The 21306-nt window shown below is 21.0% G+C and overlaps 1 protein-coding gene across 4 annotated transcripts in view; it reads right to left on the bottom strand.

Annotated features, from left to right (window-relative positions):
* The window catches only part of LOC127281425 (tyrosine-protein kinase Btk29A), an 84017-nt gene that overhangs the window by 11143 nt on the left and 51568 nt on the right, over nt 1–21306 (bottom strand). For all 4 annotated transcript variants that reach the window (XM_051305132.1, XM_051305133.1, XM_051305134.1 and 1 more), the window contains 6 exons: nt 16804–16887; nt 16425–16489; nt 15076–15141; nt 11396–11524; nt 9527–9720; nt 6703–6874 (listed from right to left, as the gene is read on the bottom strand). In XM_051305132.1, coding sequence (XP_051161089.1) covers nt 6703–6874; nt 9527–9720; nt 11396–11524; nt 15076–15141; nt 16425–16489; nt 16804–16887 — 710 coding nt within the window. The remainder of the gene's footprint in view (nt 1–6702; nt 6875–9526; nt 9721–11395; nt 11525–15075; nt 15142–16424; nt 16490–16803; nt 16888–21306) is intronic.

Genomic DNA, 21306 nt, shown 5'->3' with positions numbered 1-21306 from the left:
TGGAAATTTAACTTGAAAATAGGGATCTCCGAGGGTTATTTAGTTTTGAAAGAATCACCTTGAAGCTGTTATTAAAAATTTTTTAGAGTCAGTGTTAGCTTCCGGGAGTGTTCGCAAATTTTTTAAATCCGCGATCGAGTTATTTAGGAAGTATTTTTTCAATATTTTTATTTTTAAAGTAAAATAATTTTTTTAATTTCGGGAGTGTTCGAAAAATATTTAAAATCGCGATCGTATTAAATGAAAGTATTTTTTTTCCTAAGTTAACACGTGGTCCAGGAGTGTACGAAATTTTTAAAACCGCGTGTGATTTTTTTTTTTGCTGCCAATTTTGGAAACCACCGTTCGAGTGCCGCTCCGGGATGGAAATCGGGCATGGGCGAAGGGTGTCCACGGTGAGAATTTTTTTTTTTTTTAATTATAATTTTAATTTAATGAAAATAATAATTTAATTTAATTTTTTTAATTATTATTTTTTTTATAATTATAATAATAATAAAATGTAAAAAATGGCAAATGAAAAAAAAGTACAGGGCCGTATGAAGAATTTTGATGATTTATTTTAACTTAATTAATTTTTAAATATTTTTTTCTAATTTTTTGAATTTTTTTTCTAATTATTGAATAGTACTTTTTTTCTTAATTTTGGCGATTTTTTCCTAATTTTCTTTTTTTTCTAATATTTTTCTCCCTAATTTTTAAATGCACTTTCCCCCATTTTTTTAGGTATTCCCCCTCCCCCTTATTTTTTTTCTATTTTCTTAATATTACTTTTTACTAATTTTTGAATATTATTTTTTACTAATTTTTGAATTTTTTTTTTACTAATTTTTGAATTTTTTAAAATAATTTTTGAATATATTTTCCCCTTATTTTTTTAATATCTCCATTTCCGAATATTTTTTTTCTGATTTCTAACTGTGAGAATTTTTTTATTTTTTATTTTATAATTATAATAATAATTAAATGTAAAAAATGGCAAATGAAAAAAAAGTACAGGGTCGTATGAAGAATTTTGATGATTTATTTTAATTTAATTAATTTTTTAATATTTTTTTTCTAATTTTTGAATAGTACTTTTTTTCTTAATTTTGGCGATTTTTTCCTTATTTTTTTTTTCCTAATATTTTTCTCCCTAATTTTTAAATGCACTTTCCTCTATTTTTTTTAGGTATTCCCCCTCCCCCTAATTTTTAAACATTATTTTTTTTCTATTTTCTTAATATTACTTTTTACTAATTTTTGAATATTATTTTTTACTAATTTTTGAATTTTTTAAAATAATTTTTGAATATATTTTCCCCTTCTTTTTAAAAAAAATTTTATTTTATTTTTTTTAATTTCCGAATATTTTTGGTATTTTTTTCTGATTTCTAAATTTTTTTTTTCTTTTTGAATTTTTCAGACTGAAGGACAGGAAGGAGGATGCAGAGAAAGCATGGCCCCTGCATAGTTCCCCGGTCTCCCCGCATAGAAGAGGGGCCACTGGGGGACTGGTCCCGAAGAGGCGATGCTGCCATCGCTCCGTCGAGGTGAATCCGCGATTGGCAAGTGAATTTTATTTCTGAACGTAGCGACACAACCTGAAATTGTTTAATTTCTAAAATTCTATATTTTAGAAATTAATTATCACAAATGGCAAACAATAATTTTAAATGTAGGAAAATTTTTGTATTTTTACATTTAAAATTTTGTTGTTATTTTATTTCAGGTTCACATATATGTTTTGGATAAAACTCCCCATTTTTTTCTGTTTAATATATTAATTTTTTTGCAATATTAAACAATTTTTTCTTTTTTTTGTTTACAATATATAGTTTATAAAAAATTTTTTATCAAACAATTTCACAGTAAATTATTAAATTTTTTATTATTAAATTAAAACAAAATATTTATTGTAAAAAGAAATTTTTTTTTTTTTTTAGTAAAAATAATCTAAATTTTGCTATTGAAATATTTTTATTCATATAAATATAATAATTTTCTTTTGAGAAATAAAAAAATTAAATTTTCATGAAATTTCATTACAAAAGTAAAGAATTTTAAAATTTTAATAACATGCCCTCCTTGAATGTTTATTGAGTGCTTTGTTTGAGTGATTAAGCTCAGGTGACGGATACGTTCCGGGACGTAATCCCTAGTGTAGGTCAATTTGCACCTGGGCGGTATGCGAAAATGATAATCGTTAGAATTTTCGCGTTTTTTAGATATAGCTAGGGAGGTCGTTTTTTTCTAGAATGAGTGTGAAGTAAATTTTTTTCAAAAAACAGGTATAGGCAGGGAACAATTTTTTGTGTGTGAACGTTTTTAGTTATAAAAAATTTTTGCATGATTTATCTGTGTCGCTATCTTCTATTTTTTCATTTTGTAAAAAAATTTGTTTATTTACACTTTTATTTGGAAAAAAGTTCCGTTTTTTTTCCAAATAAAACTGTAAATGAGCTGAAATATTTTGTTTGTATTGTGTTTAATAATTTTTCTTTCAGCAAAATCATCGTGGTGAGAAATTTTTTTTGTTGTATTTTTACATTTTTTTTCTGCTTCTGATTATTAATATGAATATTTTTTCCATGTTGTTATACTAAAACAGAAACAAAGTTACAATATTGTAACTTTTTTTCTCTTTTTTTATTCTGAAAAAGAAACAAAGTTTCTTTGTAACTTTTTTTCTTTTTCAGACATGTACTAATCAAAAATTTTTACTGTGTCAGGTATTTAATAATAAATTTTTTCTGTTTCAGGTTTTTAATAATGAATTTTTTCTGTTTCAGGTTTTTAATAATGAATTTTTTCTGTTTCAGGTTTTTAATAATGATTTTTTTCTGTTTCAGGTTTTTAATACACTGGAGTCTCCCAAGAGAGGACTTCTGAAGAGAGGACTAAGTAGTGACGCGGCGCGGTAAGGAGTGAGGGGGGAAGAGATGGGCGGGATCAGAAAGAGGAACGTGAACTCAGGAGCGTTTGTTTTTAGTGTACCTTTCTCGCGCAGTGTTTTATGTGTGTAATAGAATGTATGTAATAGAATGTATACGGCCCTGGAGTGTTTACAATTTTCGGCGTCAAGGACGAATTCCGTAGAGAGGTCCAAGACTCTTCCTGTCCTCTCTTCGGAGACTCTAGTGTAGTGAAATTTTTTTTGTTTCAGATTTCACATTGTTACTGAAAGAGAAAAAAAGTTTGTAACTTTTTTTCTCTTTTTTCCTGAAAGAAAAACAAAGTTACAACGGTGTAACTTTTTTTCTCTTTCAGATGCATACTAATCAAAAGTTTTTTCTGTTTCAGGTTTTTAATAATAAATTTTTTCTGTTTCAGGATTTTAATAATAAATTTTTTCTGTTTCAGGATTTTAATAATGAATTTTTTGTTTCAGGTTTTTAATAATATTTTTTTGTTTCAGGTTGTTAATAATATTTTTTTGTGTCAGGTTGTTAATAATAATTTTTTTTCATTTTCAGGTTGATAATAATAATTTTTTTTCATTTTCAGGTTGATAATAATAATAATACGATTTTTTTCTTTTTATGCTTCTCTTTTGTTCTAAAACAGAAACAAAGTTACAGTATTGTAACTTTTTTTCTCTTTTTTTCTGAAAAAGAAACAAAGTTTCTTTGTAACTTTTTTTCTTTTTCAGACACGTACTAATAAAATTTTTTTCTGTTTCAGGTATTTAATAATAAATTTTTTCTGTTTCAGGTTTTTAATAATGAATTTTTTCTGTTTCAGGTTTTTAATAATGAATTTTTTCTGTTTCAGGTTTTTAATAATGAATTTTTTCTGTTTCAGGTTTTTAATAGTGAAATTTTTTCTGTTTCAGATTTCACATTGTTACTGAAAGAGAAAAAAAGTTACAACGGTGTAACTTTTTTTCTCTTTCAGATGCATACTAATCAAAAGTTTTTTCTGTTTCAGGTTTTTAATAATAAATTTTTTCTGTTTCAGGATTTTAATAATAAATTTTTTCTGTTTCAGGATTTTAATAATGAATTTTTTGTTTCAGGTTTTTAATAATATTTTTTTGTTTCAGGTTGTTAATAATATTTTTTTGTGTCAGGTTGTTAATAATAATTTTTTTTCATTTTCAGGTTGATAATAATAATTTTTTTTCATTTTCAGGTTGATAATAATAATAATACGATTTTTTTCTTTTTATGCTTCTCTTTTGTTCTAAAACAGAAACAAAGTTACAGTATTGTAACTTTTTTTCTCTTTTTTTCTGAAAAAGAAACAAAGTTTCTTTGTAACTTTTTTTCTTTTTCAGACACGTACTAATAAAATTTTTTTCTGTTTCAGGTATTTAATAATAAATTTTTTCTGTTTCAGGTTTTTAATAATGAATTTTTTCTGTTTCAGGTTTTTAATAATGAATTTTTTCTGTTTCAGGTTTTTAATAATGAATTTTTTCTGTTTCAGGTTTTTAATAGTGAAATTTTTTCTGTTTCAGATTTCACATTGTTACTGAAAGAGAAAAAAAGTTACAACGGTGTAAATTTTTTTCTCTTTCAGATGCGTACTAATAAAAATTTTTTCTGTTTCAGGTATTTAATAATAAATTTTTTCTGTTTCAGGATTTTAATAATAAATTTTTTCTGTTTCAGGATTTTAATAATGAATTTTTTGTTTCAGGTTTTTAATAATATTTTTTTGTTTCAGGTTGTTAATAATATTTTTTTGTGTCAGGTTGTTAATAATAATTTTTTTTCATTTTCAGGTTGATAATAATAATTTTTTTTCATTTTCAGGTTGATAATAATAATAATACGATTTTTTTCTTTTTATGCTTCTCTTTTGTTCTAAAACAGAAACAAAGTTACAGTATTGTAACTTTTTTTCTCTTTTTTTCTGAAAAAGAAACAAAGTTTCTTTGTAACTTTTTTTCTTTTTCAGACACGTACTAATAAAATTTTTTTCTGTTTCAGGTATTTAATAATAAATTTTTTCTGTTTCAGGTTTTTAATAATGAATTTTTTCTGTTTCAGGTTTTTAATAATGAATTTTTTCTGTTTCAGGTTTTTAATAATGAATTTTTTCTGTTTCAGGTTTTTAATAGTGAAATTTTTTCTGTTTCAGATTTCACATTGTTACTGAAAGAGAAAAAAAGTTACAACGGTGTAAATTTTTTTCTCTTTCAGATGCGTACTAATAAAAATTTTTTCTGTTTCAGGTATTTAATAATAAATTTTTTCTGTTTCAGGATTTTAATAATAAATTTTTTCTGTTTCAGGATTTTAATAATGAATTTTTTGTTTCAGGTTTTTAATAATATTTTTTTGTTTCAGGTTGTTAATAATATTTTTTTGTTTCATGTTGTTAATAATAATTTGTTTCATTTTCAGGTGGATAATAATAATAATAATACAATTTTTTTCTTTTTATGCTTGTCTTTTGTTCTAAAACAGAAACAAAGTTATTATAATGTAACTTTTTTCTTTTTTAGCTTGTTATTATATAATAGATTTTTTTTACAAATTGTTACTGAAAGAGAAACAAAGTTACAATTTTTGTAACATTTTTTCTTTTTCAGTTTGTGTTAATATAAATTTTGTTTACAAATTGTTCCAAAAAAGAAACAAATTTACAATATTGTAACTTTTTTTCTTTTTTTCCTGAAGGAAAAACAAAGTTACAACAAAGTAACTTTTTTTCTTTTTCAGATGGATACTAATTATAAAACTTTTTTTCTTTTCAGGTGGATACTAATAAAACTTTTTTCTGTTTCAGGTTTTTAATAATAATTATTTTTTTCTGTTTCAGGTTTTAATAATTTTTTTCTGTTTTAGGTTTTTAATAATTTTTTTTCTGTTTCAGGTTTTTAATAATTTTTTTTCTGTTTTAGGTTTTTAATAATTTTTTTTCTGTTTCAGGTTTTTAATAATTTTTTGTCTGTTTCAGGTTTCTAATAATAATTTTTTTCTCTTTCAGATTTGTAATTATGGATTATTTTCTGTTTCAAGTTGTTAATAATGAATTTTTCTGTTTCAGGTTTTTTTTTTTAATAATATTTTTCTGTTTCCGGTTGTTAATAATAATAATAATTTTTTTCTTTCAGCTCTCCCACAGTACGAAAATATATTGTTCAATATTTAAAATATTTCGAATATAAGCCGGCAAATATTCGAAATATGCTAAATATTGCCGAAATATTTTTTTTTACTGTTGTGGCGTGGTTAGGCCTATTGCCCACTTTTCGTCCAATTAAAAATTAATTTTTCAATTTTTAATTGGACAAATTAAAAATTATTTTTTTTTTGATTTTTAATTGGACAAATTAAAAATCATTTTTTTTTTTTGATTTTTAATTGGACAAATTAAAAATTAATTTTTTGATTTTTAATTGAACAATCTGTGTAATGGGGATGCACGTTAAAGAACGCGTCTAGTGTTCCACCTCCAGGGTGATGCGGAAGAGAACACAATTTTTTTTATTTTTCGAAAAAAAAAAATTCCATCCGATTGTTGAAAAAAAAAAAAAAAAAATTCCAATATCGCGATTTTATAAATCTAAAATTGATTTTCTTTTTAACTAAAAATATTGGAACACCCTTTTTTCTTAATTTATATTATAGAAGCTCTGCCATGGCATTAATAATTAATTAATCTCTTTTTCTGTACTTGTCAATATTTTTTCCGATGACCAAAAAAAAAAAAAAAAAAATGAAAAATAAAAACAGAAGGAGAGGAAAAAATATTGAAATATTCACTCACGTCATCACTTTAGCTTCTTCAATAAAATCATCTTCAGACATGGTGCCTTCTTTCATCATTTTGACAGCAACGTCAATTGATCCACGCCAGATGCCTCTTCGCACGACACCAAACTGGCCAGAACCGAGTTCTTCCAATAAATGCAGCTCGGCTGGATCAATTTCCCATTTATCTGTAATGGAAAATCGGAGATTCTCAAGCTTTACATTTTACAGAAAGAAAGAGAGAGAGAGAGGCTTTTGTTATATAGTAGAAGCTATATCTGATGCGGGCAGATTTACTGGAGGTGAAATTTCGCTGAGAACGTAGGGAAAGATTAGTTCATTAAATAGGTGACACTTCAGAAGCGAAAAGAGAGAAAAAGTGGAGGGAGTGAGTAAAAGGGATTTTTAATTGAACTTTTAATTGATAATCAGTTCCTCTGGCATATAAATGACAATTTGTCTTCGTGAAATGAAAATTTTTTTTAAATATAATTATTGACACTTTTACAAAAGTAAAAAATAATTTCAATCGCTTACAAAAAATTGAATGAAATTTTTTTTTATATACCTTTTTTTGTTTTATTAAAAATAAAATATTTATTTTTGTTTTTTTTTATTTTATTAAAAAAAAAATATTTATTTTTGTTTTTTTTATTTTAATTTAATTTTTATTAATTTTATAGAAAACAATAAAAAAAAAGGAAAAATAAATTTGTACAAACATAAAACAAAAGAAATTATTCCACGCGGTTTTCTAAAAATTGATTTCGAATTTGTTTCAAAAATTTATATATAAATTTTAATTTTGAATTTATATACGTAATTGAATTTATATACGTAATTGAATTTTATATGTAGAATTTTATATTGAAACGAATTTTAGTAGCAAAAAAAAATTTTATTTCATCGATATTTTATTTACCTATATTGGAATTTCTATTAAATTATTTTTTTTTTTTAGATTTTACGATTCACTGAATTTTCCATTTAACGGAATTTGTAAAATAAAAAATTTATCGATAACACAAAATAATTAATAATTGAAATATTATTTACAATTTATTTTTATAATATAAATAAATATTTTTTTTAAGTTATAGAAAGCGTTTTTTTAAAGTACAAAATTTGATTATTAATTTTTTTTTCGTTTTTTCAATTTTGGAAAATAATGAAAAAAAAATTCTAAAAAACATTTTTAAATATTATAATAATCGATGATTATTTTTACACTAAATTTTAAAATTAGCGCCAAACAATATTTTTTTAACAGATATTTATTTTTGAACGAATGAAAATTGTTCACAAAAAATTCGGCTAAATTAAATTCTGTTAAATAATAATTTCGGAAAAAAAATAAAAATTCGGCTAACTTAAATTTCTGTTGAATATAACTTCGGCTAAATATATTAATAAATTCTCTTAAATAATAATTTGAAAAAAAATAAAACTTGTGCTACATTAAATTTCTGTTAAATAAAACTACGGGTAAATTAAATTTGTTACATAAAAATTAGGCTAAATTAAATTTCTGTTAAATAATAATTCGACTAAATTAAATTTCTGTTAAATATAAATTCGGCTTAATCAAATTTTGTTAAATAATAATTTGAAAAAATTAAACTTGACCTGAATTAAATTTTGTTAAATAATAATTTGAAAAAATTAAACTTGGCCTGAATTAAATTTCTGTTAAATATAACTTTGGCTAAATATAAATTATGTTCAATAATAATTCGAAAGAATAAAATTTTTGGCTAAATTAAATTTTTATTTAATAAAAATTCGAAAAAATGAAATTTTGGTTAAATTAAATTCTGTTAAATAATAATTCGACTAAATTAAATTTCTGTTGAATATAACTTCGGCTAAATATAAATTCTCTTAAATAATAATTTGAAAAAAATAAAACTTGGGCTAAATTAAATTTCTGTTAAATATAACTTTGGCTAAATATAAATTATGTTCAATAATAATTTGAAAGAATAAAACTTCGGCTAAATTAAATTTTTGTTAAATAAAAATTCGAAAAAAATGAAACTTTAGGGTTAAATTAAATTCTGTTAAATAATAATTCGACTAAATTAAATTTTTGTTAAATATAAATTCGGCTTAATTAAATTTTGTTAAATAATAATTTGAAAAAATTAAACTTGGCCTGAATTAAATTTTGTTAAATAATAATTTGAAAAAATTAAACTTGGCCTGAATTAAATTTCTGTTAAATATAACTTTGGCTAAATATAAATTATGTTCAATAATAATTCGAAAGAATAAAATTTTTGGCTAAATTAAATTTTTATTTAATAAAAATTCGAAAAAATGAAAATGTGGTTAAATTAAATTCTGTTAAATAATAATTCGACTAATTTAAATTTCTGTTAAATAAAAATTCGAAAAAAATTGAAACTTCCGTTAAATTAAATTCTGTGAAATAATAATTCGAAAAAATTAAAACTTGGGCTAAATAAAAACGCGGCAAAATTAAATTCTGTTCAATAATAATTCGAAAAAAATTGGGCTAAATAAAAATTTGGCTAAATTAAATTCTGTTAAATAATAATTCGAAAAAAATTGGGCTAAATTAAATTTTGTTAAATAATAATTTGAAAAAAAATAAAAATTTGGCTAAATTAAATTTCTGTTAAATAAAAATTCAGCTAATTTAAATTCCAGCTAATAAAATTCGACGAAATAATAATAATTTTTTTGTAAATTAATTTTTACAGTTAATTTTACGCTTATGAAATTGTGGAATTTTTTTTCCCCCTCTTTATTTTATTAGCACAAAATTACATATATGTGTGGGGAAAAAAAAAATAATAATAATAATGTTTTCTCACCATGACTTAAACCAGCAGTGGCTGGAACTGGACGATCACAAGGACTCGCTTTCAGTCTACTGGCAAGTCCACCACTGTTATGTTTGTGATAATTGACGAGATCGGGAATAGAAGAGGCGCAATGCTTCTCTGACAGGTAGAATTCTCCTCTTGAATTTTGTTTGATGTGGTAGTGTTTGACATGGGGATGGGGACTGAAATTTAACCACAGGGTAATTCATTAATCCAAATAATTTCCCGTCACTCAAACCAATATCACCACCACCAACCCCTTTCAACGCTATTATATATATATTATAATTTATATATTAAAATTCCTCAAAATCAAAACCTCGATATTTAACTAAATGTACTATGTATTTTTTTTTTTTAATATTAATTTATTGCATTTAATTAAATTTTTTTGTTTTTCATTATTTAAAAAAACGAAATAAATGATTATTAATTATAATGATTATAATTATTAATTATAATTATTTAATATAATTATTATAATTAAATATAATCGTAATTATTAATAATTAATTAAATAATTAGAATAATTATAATCAAAAATTGAATATTTAAAAACTTAATTTTTTGGAAAAATTAAAAAATTTACCTCAGTAAAAAATTCACTTTTGGAAAAATTAAATATTTGAAACATTAACATTTGGAAAAATTAAATATTTGAAACATTAACTTTTGGAAAAATTAAATATTTGAAACACTATTTTTTGGAAAAACTAAATAATTACAAAATTAATTTTTCGGAAAAATTAATTTTTTGAAAAATGAAATATTTAAAACATTAACTTATGAAAAAATTGAATAATTAAAAAATTACCTCTTCGAAAACTAAAATATTAAAAAAAAAATTAAGTAAATAAGAGAAAATTGAATTATTTCAAAAATTAGGTATAGTTGATTAAAAAAAAAAAAAAAAAAATTGTTTTCAATAAATAAATTTGAAATAGACAGAGGCAGTCTTAATAATTTAGAATTTATCGTATATTTAAGACATGAAATGAAATTTGTTTTCATTCGATTTGATCTATTTTCATCATTAATAAATGTAGCTTTAAAGCTAAAAGCTCTCTTTACACCTGAGGAGTGACAAATGTTGAATTGGCAAAGTCTAAAGTGAATAATCGTTGCTAATTTATAATTTTGAATAATGCTGACAAATTCTCCATTATATTAGTTACAAAGATTCTTATTTGAAATTGTACTAAAACAAGGAAACTGAATAAACGGAAAATTCCCTCCGCGAAAGAGGGAAAAGGAATTTCGCAAAATTAAAACATAAATAAAAAATTTAAAAAATTTAAACTTTTTGTAAATGAAAAAATTCTAGAAAAAAAAGAAAGAAATTAGAAAAAAATTAAGTGTATTTTAATGTAAATATTATTAAAAAAAAAAATTAGGGAAAAATTTTGTATTTGTAAATATTAAAAAAAAGAGAAATAAAATATGAAAAAAAATATTTTTTAAACAAGATTTTAAGGATTTTTTTAATGAAAAAATTTTAATTGTAAATTAAAATTAAATTTTGTTAGCAATATTTTTTATTACGTTATTTCCTTTTGAAAAAAAAAGTTAGAAAAATTTGGAGAAAAAAAACAAAAATAAAATGTAACAAAAACATTTAGAGACAAAAAGTTTGGATTTAAGGAAAAATATATCTTTCAAGAGAGACGGAGAGAATAGAAATTAAATTTAAAAAAAAAAAAAAAAAAGTGAGACAAAAGAGTAGAGAAGAAAAAATTGAAAAGTTTCGCGTCTTAGTTTCCTAATTCAATTATTCACTTTAAAGCTTTTCCATCTCCTTCCATGCTTCTTTTTTTTTTTTTTTTCGGTTGTTATATTATGTACTTGAAGGAAACTAACATTTTCGTATAAAGAGAGAGTGTATAGAGGCCTTTAGTGGAGGAATTACGGACGACGAAACAGCCCTCTTTCTCCTCCTGTTTCAGTAAAGACTCTGCCCGTTGCCGCGACATATCGCCAACGTACCACCTGCAAAATGACAAAGAGAATTTTTAAAAAACGTGTCACAAGTACCTCGTTGTAAATTAACAAGCGTGCTATTTTACAAAAGAGAAAGAGAGAAGAAGAAGAAGAAGGAGAAAGATACTCTCTAGTATTATGAAAACGCTTAGCGAAACATCCGCATAAAGTACAAATTTTTTTTTTTCCAAAAAAAATTAAAATTAAAAATTTCCTGTAAATTGGTTTTGAAAATTTTCGTCAATTGTTGTTCTATACAAAAGTAAGAAATTAGTCAAATTTTAACTTGGTTTGCATAAAAAAATCGTATAGGAATTTTTAATTTATTAAATTAATTAAAATTACTTAATTAAAAAATTAAATAATTTAATTTAAACATTAATTACTTTTATTTAAAAATCGAATATTTATTCATTTTATTTATTTAATTATTAATTATAAAAATTAAAAATATTTCCAAATGTATTTCAAAATATGAAAATTGAAAATATCTTCCTAAACTTTAATATTTATTTAATAATAATAATTATAAATATTTAATATTTTATTAATTCTAATTAAATATATTTAATATTTATTTAATAATATTTATAAATATTATTCCTAATAAAAATGATAATATATTTTTCATTTTTGACTTCCTCGGATAATTTTCTTTTTTTTTTTTTTTTTAATTTTATTTGAATAATGAGATTTTTTTTCCAAATAAAATATTTAAATATGAAAGTGGGACAACAATGGATTTTCTAGAAAATGTGAAAAAAAATGTTTTCAAAAAAAAAATTAGTTTCTCTTAACATTTTCTCGCAAATTCATTTGTTGTTCCACTTTTATATTTAAATTTTTATTATTTCTCTCATTTGATAATTAGCTAATTAATTAAATAGTAACAATTTTCTAAAATATTAATTATTTATAATTAAGTAAAAAATTATCAAAAAAAAAAATTTGTTTTACAATTGAAAAAAAAAATTTGCCCAAGCAAAAAACTGAAAAATAAATTTTGAAAAAGAGATTGGAAAAAAATCTTACAAATGTAGATATAATGAAAAATAATTAAATAAATTTTCTTCCTATTTGAAAATACTGATTTTCGAAATAATTCCATTTTTTTTTCTACAAAACCTTTTTTTTAATGAAAATTTTCGGAACTTGTTACTTTTATGTAGGAACAACAATTTACCAAATTTTTATTTATTTATTTATTTATTTTTTTTTTGAGGAAAAATTTACGAGAATCGAGTAATGTTTCGTTTTTTTTTCTTCTCGCGTTTTCCCGTCACTGCTTTTGTATACGATTTCGATTATTAAAATTATTCACTCGACGAGTTTTGTTTTTCTCTTTCGTGCAAACTTTAATTAGCAACGGCGCATAAATTTGCCTTGAAAATTAATATTTTTATCAACTTGATTCTTTTTTCTCTTTTTTTTCTTTTTCTTGTGTTCTAAATATTATTCTATACTTTTTCTCATCATTCATTCTTTTTCAATTTTTTTTTTTCATTAATTTTTAATTAATTAAATTAATTTCTTTTTTTCGATGAAAATTAATTCAATTGCAAATAAATTATTTTAATTGCCTTTTTTTTAAAAAAAAAAACAATATTCTATTTTACGAAAATTCTAATTTACAATGAATTTTATTTTACAATGAATTTTATTTTACAATGAATTTTATTTTGCAAAAATTCTTTTTTAAAAAATTCTATTTCACAAAATTCTATTTTAGAAAATTCCGTTTTAAAAAAATTATATTTAAAAAAAATCCATTTTAAAAAATACTATTTTACAAAAACTCCATTTTACAGAAATTATATTTTAAAAAAAGTGCAAAAAAGTTTTTCAAAATTGTATAATATTATTAATAATAAATAATAATAAATGCTGAATTATCGAAATGTATAAAAATAAATAATTAATTAGTTTTTGAGTAATTTTTTCGAAATAGCAAATTTTTTTTCCATTTTTATTTTAGATTTTTTATTTATAATTTTTGAAATTTATAAAATATTTTTTTTTTTAATGTAATCGAAGACAATTTACAGTTTAAAAAAAAATTGGGACGCATTATTATATTCTAAAAATTATTAGTTAGAATTTTCATTTTTATAAAATTTCATTTGTCATAATTTATTTTTGAGCCAAATTTTTATTTATTCGAATTAGTATTTTGCAGAATTTTTATCAAAACGATTTTCTAAATTACAAAATTTTTATATAATTGAAAATTCACTTCACAGGATTTTTATTTGTTCGAATTTTTATTTACTCGAATTTTCATTTAATATATAATAGAAATTTTAAAGAATTTTTATTGGGTAAAATTTCATTGCATAGAATTTTCATTTGTTCGAATTATTATTTGATATAATTTTCCATATAACCAATTTTTCATGCTACAGAATTTTTAAATTAAGCGAAAAATCATTTAACAGAATTTCTAATTAATAGAATTTTCATTTGTCCGAAATTGCAAATGTCCGAACAATCGATTTTGGCGCAATTTTTAAAATCAACCAATAACAATTTTATGGATAATTTTTGATTGGTTGATTTTTGAAAATCGCGCCAAAATTGATTGTCGTTTCGGATATTTGCAATTTCGGACAAATGAAAATTCTATCAAATTAGAAATTCTGTTAAATGATTTTTCTGTTAAGTTAAAAATTCTACAGAAAAAGTCGATTTTGATTATATCAAATAATAATTCGAACAGATGAAAATTTATCTGAAAATTAAATTTTGTGCAATGAAATTCTATGCAATAAAAATTATTTAAAATTTCTATTTATGTTAAATAAAAATTTTGACAAATAAAAATCCTGTGAAGTAAATTTTCGATTATATAAAAATTTTGTAATATAGAAAATTATAATTATTTAACAGAATAATAATTATAATTTTTAAATTTATAATTTTCTCGAATTTTCCAAAGGTAAAAAATTATTTTGAAAAACAATTTGGAATATTTTTAATTTTTTTTGTATAATTTTAAAAAAGAGGGTTTTTATATTTTCGGAAATTGTAATACCATTTTCAAAAAAAAAAAAAAGAAAGAAAAGATCTCATCGAAATTAATTTAATTTTAATTCACATAAAGGCGTGAGCGCGCACATACTCTAATTTTCAGGAAAAGAACATTTCGGTGAAATAAGTCGCCTCACTTATTGTGCAATGATGCGAAAAATGCGACTATTCCTTTGCACGGCTTAGCATATTATGAGATTGCTAATTCTCTCCATTTTCGCTATCTCATTTTCTTTGCTCGATTTTGTCTCCATTATTATTTAAATAATCCACACTGGGAAGCTCTTGTTCTCTATTTTCTTTTTTTTTCCCTTCTTCTTCCTCCTCCTTTTGTAAAAGTTCATTTTATATTAGGAACAAAGTGCGCAACAGACTTTACGAGAGTTATTTAATTATTAAGAGTGAGAGAGTTGGAAAAAACTTTTTTTTTTTGTCTATATCAACTTTATTATTAAAGAAGAATGAGAAATTAGTATTTTCTTATTCTTCTTTTTCTTTTTTTCCTTCTTTTTATTTTTATTTATTGTACTTACTCGTATTTTTGCAGACCCAGAAGTTCCTTTTCCTTCACGTAATTGCTTGGTATATATCCAATGGAACTGAAAGAGAAAAAAAAAAAAAAAAAGAAAACCGAAACGAGCACGTTTCTACTTTTAGTTTTTCCTGTTTAGATCCAAATACAATAAGCATTTTTCTTGAGGAAAATTAGAGCTTTCATTTTTCTCTACGCGCACGTGTGTGCGAAAAAACAAATCCGATTTTGTTTTTTTTTTTATCCGGAAAATTCAATTTTCTATTTTTGTTTATTTTACTTATTTTACTTATTTTTTTATATTTATTTATATTTATTTATTTTTATTTTCATTTAATTTTCTTTATTTTTTTTTATTTATTATTTGTATATTTTTTTTTTTTCATTTTATTTTATATAATTTTATCATAGTTTTTTCCTACAAAGTAGATGAAAAATTCTTTCGTTTTTATATTTTTTATTATCTACAATATATCGGAAAGTATTTTTAATTTTATTTCAAAAGAAAATTGCGCGACAATTATATTCAAATTTTAATTGTATATATTTGATTAGAATAAAATTTTGTTCGTGAAAAATTTTCATTCAAAATTTTTGTGGATATTTCAATTTGAAATTATTGTTATAATTAAAATTTTATAAATTGAATTTAAAAAATTAATAATTTTTATTATTAAATACAAAAATTATTAGTATTTGTGGATATTTCAATTTAAAATTATTATTGCCAATATTAAAATTTTATAAACTGAATAAAAAAAATCAATTACTTAATGAAAATAATTTTTAAAATTGAAATTTTTGAGAAATTAATTTTATAATTGAATAAAAGAAAAAAAAAGAAATTATTTTCCATAAAAGTAACAAGGAAATAAAAATAAATGAAAAAATGTACAAAAATGAATAAAAGTACAAAAATGAATAAAAATAAGAACAAATAAATGAATATAAAAATAAATAAAATACTTAACAAAGAAATAAAAATGAATAAAAATAGTAAAATAAAAAAACAAGTAAAAATAAATAAATAAAATTGAATAAAAGTAAATAAAAAATAAATAAAACAAAATGAATAAATAAAAAAAATAAAAAATAATAAAAAATAATAAAAAGGAATAAATAAATAAAAAATAAACTAAAGGCAATAAATGTTAATTAAATTAATTAACTGGAATTAAAATCAAAAAAATTCAAACAGATTTTTAAAAAATTGATTGTGAAAAACAATTTTGATAAAAAAATTTTCACTTTTAATTCCCCCAGCGTAAAGATCGAATTTTCCTCTCGAATTTCTATTTAAAAAAAAAAAAAATTTTCTTTTTTTTTTTTTTTTTTTAATTAATTGCTCACCCATTTTCGTCTTTGACTTTCCACCAATGCTCTTGGGAGTCATCGAGAACCTCGTACTCTTTACCCTGAAACGATGAAATGAAAAAGAAGAAAATTATTATACTGTGGGAAATTGATTGAAAAATAAGAATTAGCTGGATTTGATTCGCCCTTTTTTTTTTTTTTTTTTTTTTTTGGTTTTTAAATGGGAGAATTAAAATAAAATTAAAAAAAAAAAAAAAAATGATTGCTCAGAGCTCTATTTATCAACTCTCTGCGCGCGCGAATCAAATTAAAAAGAAATTGAGCACTACGAATGCATTCTAGTGTTAAAAATTTGCTTTCTCATGTGTTCGCGTTTTGTAATTAATTGAATCTTAATTAGTCAGGTAGTTATTACCTTTACGAGTGACAAATCGCCTCCCTCGATGGCTCGGAATGGATAAAGTGCCACCACAACTTTTGTTCTCAGCATCAGTTTCTCCTGGAAGACACAGTCAGATTAGTTTTTTTTTCTGCAAAAATCGAAATACTGATCAATAAATTAATTTTTCATTATCATTATTATCATTATTATTATTATTATTTATTTAATTATTTAAATTATTATTTGTAATATTTTTTTTATTTGAAATTTTATTTTTTATAAATTTATTAATATTAAAAATAATATATAAATAATTTATTTCTTTTACAATAAAAATAAAAAAAAAAAATTCTCTATTAAAATTATAATTAAAAAAAATTTTTAATTAATTTTCTTTTAAATATTTTTTTCTCCAAAAAAAAAGAAAGAGATGAGAACTAAAAAAATGAATTTAATAAAAATACAATGGAAATGACAATGAAAATAGAATAAATGTGAAAATGGGAAAAAAAAGTGGAACTGAAAATAGAAAAAGAAAAAAAAATGTCATAAAAATAAATGTATGTATAAAATAAAAATTATAAGATAAAAGTGTAAAAATAGAATTAAAAAGTAAAACATATATGTATATAAAGAAAAATAATTAAAAAAAAAGTACAATGAAAATTGAGAACTAAAAATGTATAAAAATAAAAAATATGTATAACAAATATAAATGAAAATGCATAAAAAAAAATGAATAGAAAAAAAAAAATTTTGAGTATATAAATATCAAGAAATGAAAAAGTAAGTATGTATGGGAAAAAATATATCTATTGTTATTTTTAAATTGAGAAAAAAAATTTTTTTTTTCTTTCCACGAGGGATTTTTCAATTCATAACGACAAGAGTTTATATATATATATATATATATTTTCAAACGATGATCCGATAAAGGATTTGCAGAGAATTATTTCTTTTCATTTAAAGTTAAGCTGATTAAAATGAGATTTTAATCACTATTATCGATTCTTTTCAAACTTGGCTTGGAGAGTTTATTTTCAGAGAATAAAATTTTTTTTTTCAACTCTCTATTACCTTTAAAAAAATTTTTAAATAAATCCAAAATAGTTTCACAATTTTACACACTATTTTATATATATTTTGTTGGAATTTTTAATTAATTAATTAAAAATAATAAAAATAATAATAATAATAATAAAAAATAAAAATAATAATAATACAAATAATAATAATAATAAATAATAAAAAATAATAATAAAAATAATAATAATAATAATAAATAATACAGGGCGTGTCCGGTTTATTTTTGAAATAAAATAATTTTAAAAAAATTAGAAAAAATTAATTATTTATTTGTAATAATTAGAAATAGTAAATTATTAAAATTAAAAGTTTTGTAGATTCAAATAAATTCTGATCATATGTGAAACAAAAATAAATATTTAAAGCAAAAATAATAGAAAAACACTCGTGAGTTAGATATAATTTATTGTCATGACTTTTTAATTGAAAAAAAAAACGAAAAAAAAGAAATAAAATAATAATGTCGAGAGACGAATAAATGTCAAATGCACACAATATTCATTATTATCAAAAAGGCGATGCATAGACCAAGTTCCCAAAGCTAATTATGCAACTCGCTTTTGCCAATCGTAAAATCCATTCAAGTCCATGAAACTTTTATAATAATCTCAAGTATTCAATTTTATTCTAGTTTGTGGCGATCGTAAATTCACTGGCTTTGACTCTTATATATATACATTACGATCATCATTATTCTATTTTTTTTTTTTTTTCTATTTTCCTTCTTCTTTTTTTTCAAGTTTATCTATTTTATTTCCTGTTTTCATTTTGTTTTTATTTCCTCTTTTTTTTTTTTTTTTTTATTTCTGGTTTTATCATTATTTTTATTTCTGTTTGAATTTTATTTTTATTCTCGTTTTTTTTTATATGTTTAACCCCATTTTGGTGCTTCTAGTTTTTTTTTATTTTTATTTTAGAGTTTCAATTCTTGTTTTAAAATTCAATTTTGGTTTATTTTAATTTGGAATTGGAATATTTATTTTTCTATTAAAGGGGAATTATTTTTTTTTATTATTATTAAAAAGAGATAAAATTAAAATAGTTAAAATTAAAATTAAAAAAATTAAAATTAAAAAAGTTAAAATTATACCTAATTAAAAAATTTAAAAAATTAAAAATTAGAAAAATTAGAATTGTAATTAAATGAAAATATTGAAAATCAACAAAAAAAGTGAGTGAAAAAATTTGTATTATGCGCGTAAAGTAATGAAAAAACTTAGTACATTAAATTTTTTATAGAAAATTGGGAAATTAAATTTTTATTTTAAAGAAGGCAATTTTTCTAAATTTCCCAGAAGAGGAAAGACATTTTTTTTATAAGACATAAAAATATCTAATTATGCTTTTCTTCTAAAAAAAAAGAAACTCTTTTGATTAAAGAAAAAAATTTGCTTTCGAAAATTAAAATTGTAATTGCAAAGTAGATAAAAAATAAAATAAAATAAACCAACAAAATTGAAATTATTAAATTACATTATTTAATTAAGTTAAAAAAGTAGTTAAAAAGTTTTCTAAAGTTTTCAAAAAGTTTGAAAATTAATTTCCAAAATGGAATATCATAGTTTGGAGGCGAGATAATTTTCAAATTTCAAAACAAAATTATTAAATCACAAATTTTGTACTTGGTTGAGTATTTTTACTATTCAAATTTTTTGATTTTGAAAATTTCTTTTTATTAATTTCTAATTATTATTTTTATAAGACGCATGATTATGTTTTAAAAATTGTTAAAATTTCAATTTTATCGAATTTCATTTGTCATAATTATTTTTGAGACAAATTTTTATTTCTTCGAATTAATAATTTAAATAATTAATAATTTTAAAATTCGAGTAAATAAAAATTCGAACAAATAAAAATTCTGTGAAATGAATTTTTTGGTTATATAAAAATTCTGTAATATAGAAAATCGTTTTGATGAAAATTCCGTAAAATACTAATTCAAACAAATAAAAATTTCATTTGTCATAATTTATTTTTGAGCCGAATTTTTATTTGTTCAAATTAGTATTTTGCAGAATTTTCATAAAAACGATTTTCTATATAAACAAAATTTTTATATAATCGAAAATTCACTTCACAGGATTTTTATTTGTCAGAATTTTTATTTAACATAAATAGACATTTTAAATAATTTTTATTGCACAGAATTTCATTGCACAAAATTTCATTGCACAAAATTTCATTGCACAAAATTTCATTGCACAAAATTTAATTTTCAGATAAATTTTCATCTGTTTGAATTATTATTTTGATATAATTTCCACAAAATCGACTTTTTCTGTAGAATTTTTACTTAACAGAAAAATCATTTAACAGAATTTCTAATTTGATAGAATTTTCATTTGTCCGAAATTGCAAATTTTCGAAACAACAATCAATTTTGGCGCGATTTTCAAAAATCAACCAATCAAAAATTATCCATAAAATTGTTATTGGTTGATTTTAAAAATCGCGCCAAAAAGCGATTGTTCGAACATTTGCAATTTCGGACAAATGAAAATTCTATTAATTAGAAATTCTGTTAAATGATTTTTCGGTTAATTTAAAAATTCTGTAGCATGAATAATTGGTTATATGGAAAATTATATCAAATAATAATTCGAACAAATGAAAATTCTATGCAATGAAATTCTACCCAAATTCTTTAAAATTCCTATTATATGTTAAATGAAAATTCGAGCAAATAAAAATTCGAACAAATAAAAATTCTGTGAAGTGAATTTTTGGTTTTATAAAAATTCTCTGTAATGTAGAAAATCGTTTTGATAAAAATTCTGCAAAATACTAATTCGAATAAATAAAAATTCGGCTCAAAAATAAATTATGACAAATGAAATTTTATAAAAATGAAAATTCTAACTAATAATTTTTAGAATATAATCATGCGTCCCAATTTTTTTTAAAACTCTAAATTGTCGTCGATTACATAAAAAAAAAATATTTTATAAATTTCAAAAAATATAAATAAAAAATCTAAAATAAAAATGGAAAAAAATTGCTATTTCGAAAAAATTACTCAATAACTAATTAATTATTTATTTTTATACATTTCGATAATTCAGCATTTATTATTATTTATTATTAATAATATTATACAATTTTGAAAAACTTTTTTGCGCTTTTTTAAAATACAATTTCTGTAAAATGGAATTTTTGCAAAATAGTATTTTTTAAAATGGATTTTTTTTAAATATAATTTTTTTAAAACGGAATTTTCTAAAATAGAGAATTTTTCTAAAATATAATTTAGTGAAATAGAATTTTTTAAAAAAGAATTTTTGCAAAATAGAATTGTTGTAAAATAAAATTTATTGTAAAATAGAATTTTCGTAAAATTGAATATTTTGTTTTAAAAAAAAGGCAATTAAAATTTAAAACTAAAATTTTGTGAAATAGAATTTTTCAAAAAAGAATTTTTGCAAAATAGAATTGTTGTAAAATAAAATT

This window comes from Leptopilina boulardi, unplaced genomic scaffold (genome assembly GCF_019393585.1).
Source record: "Leptopilina boulardi isolate dan_hultmark-lab unplaced genomic scaffold, ZJU_Lbou_2.1 LbouV2_266, whole genome shotgun sequence".
Classification (NCBI taxonomy): Eukaryota; Metazoa; Arthropoda; class Insecta; order Hymenoptera; family Figitidae; genus Leptopilina; species Leptopilina boulardi.
This window is presented reverse-complemented; position numbering and strand designations above follow the sequence as displayed.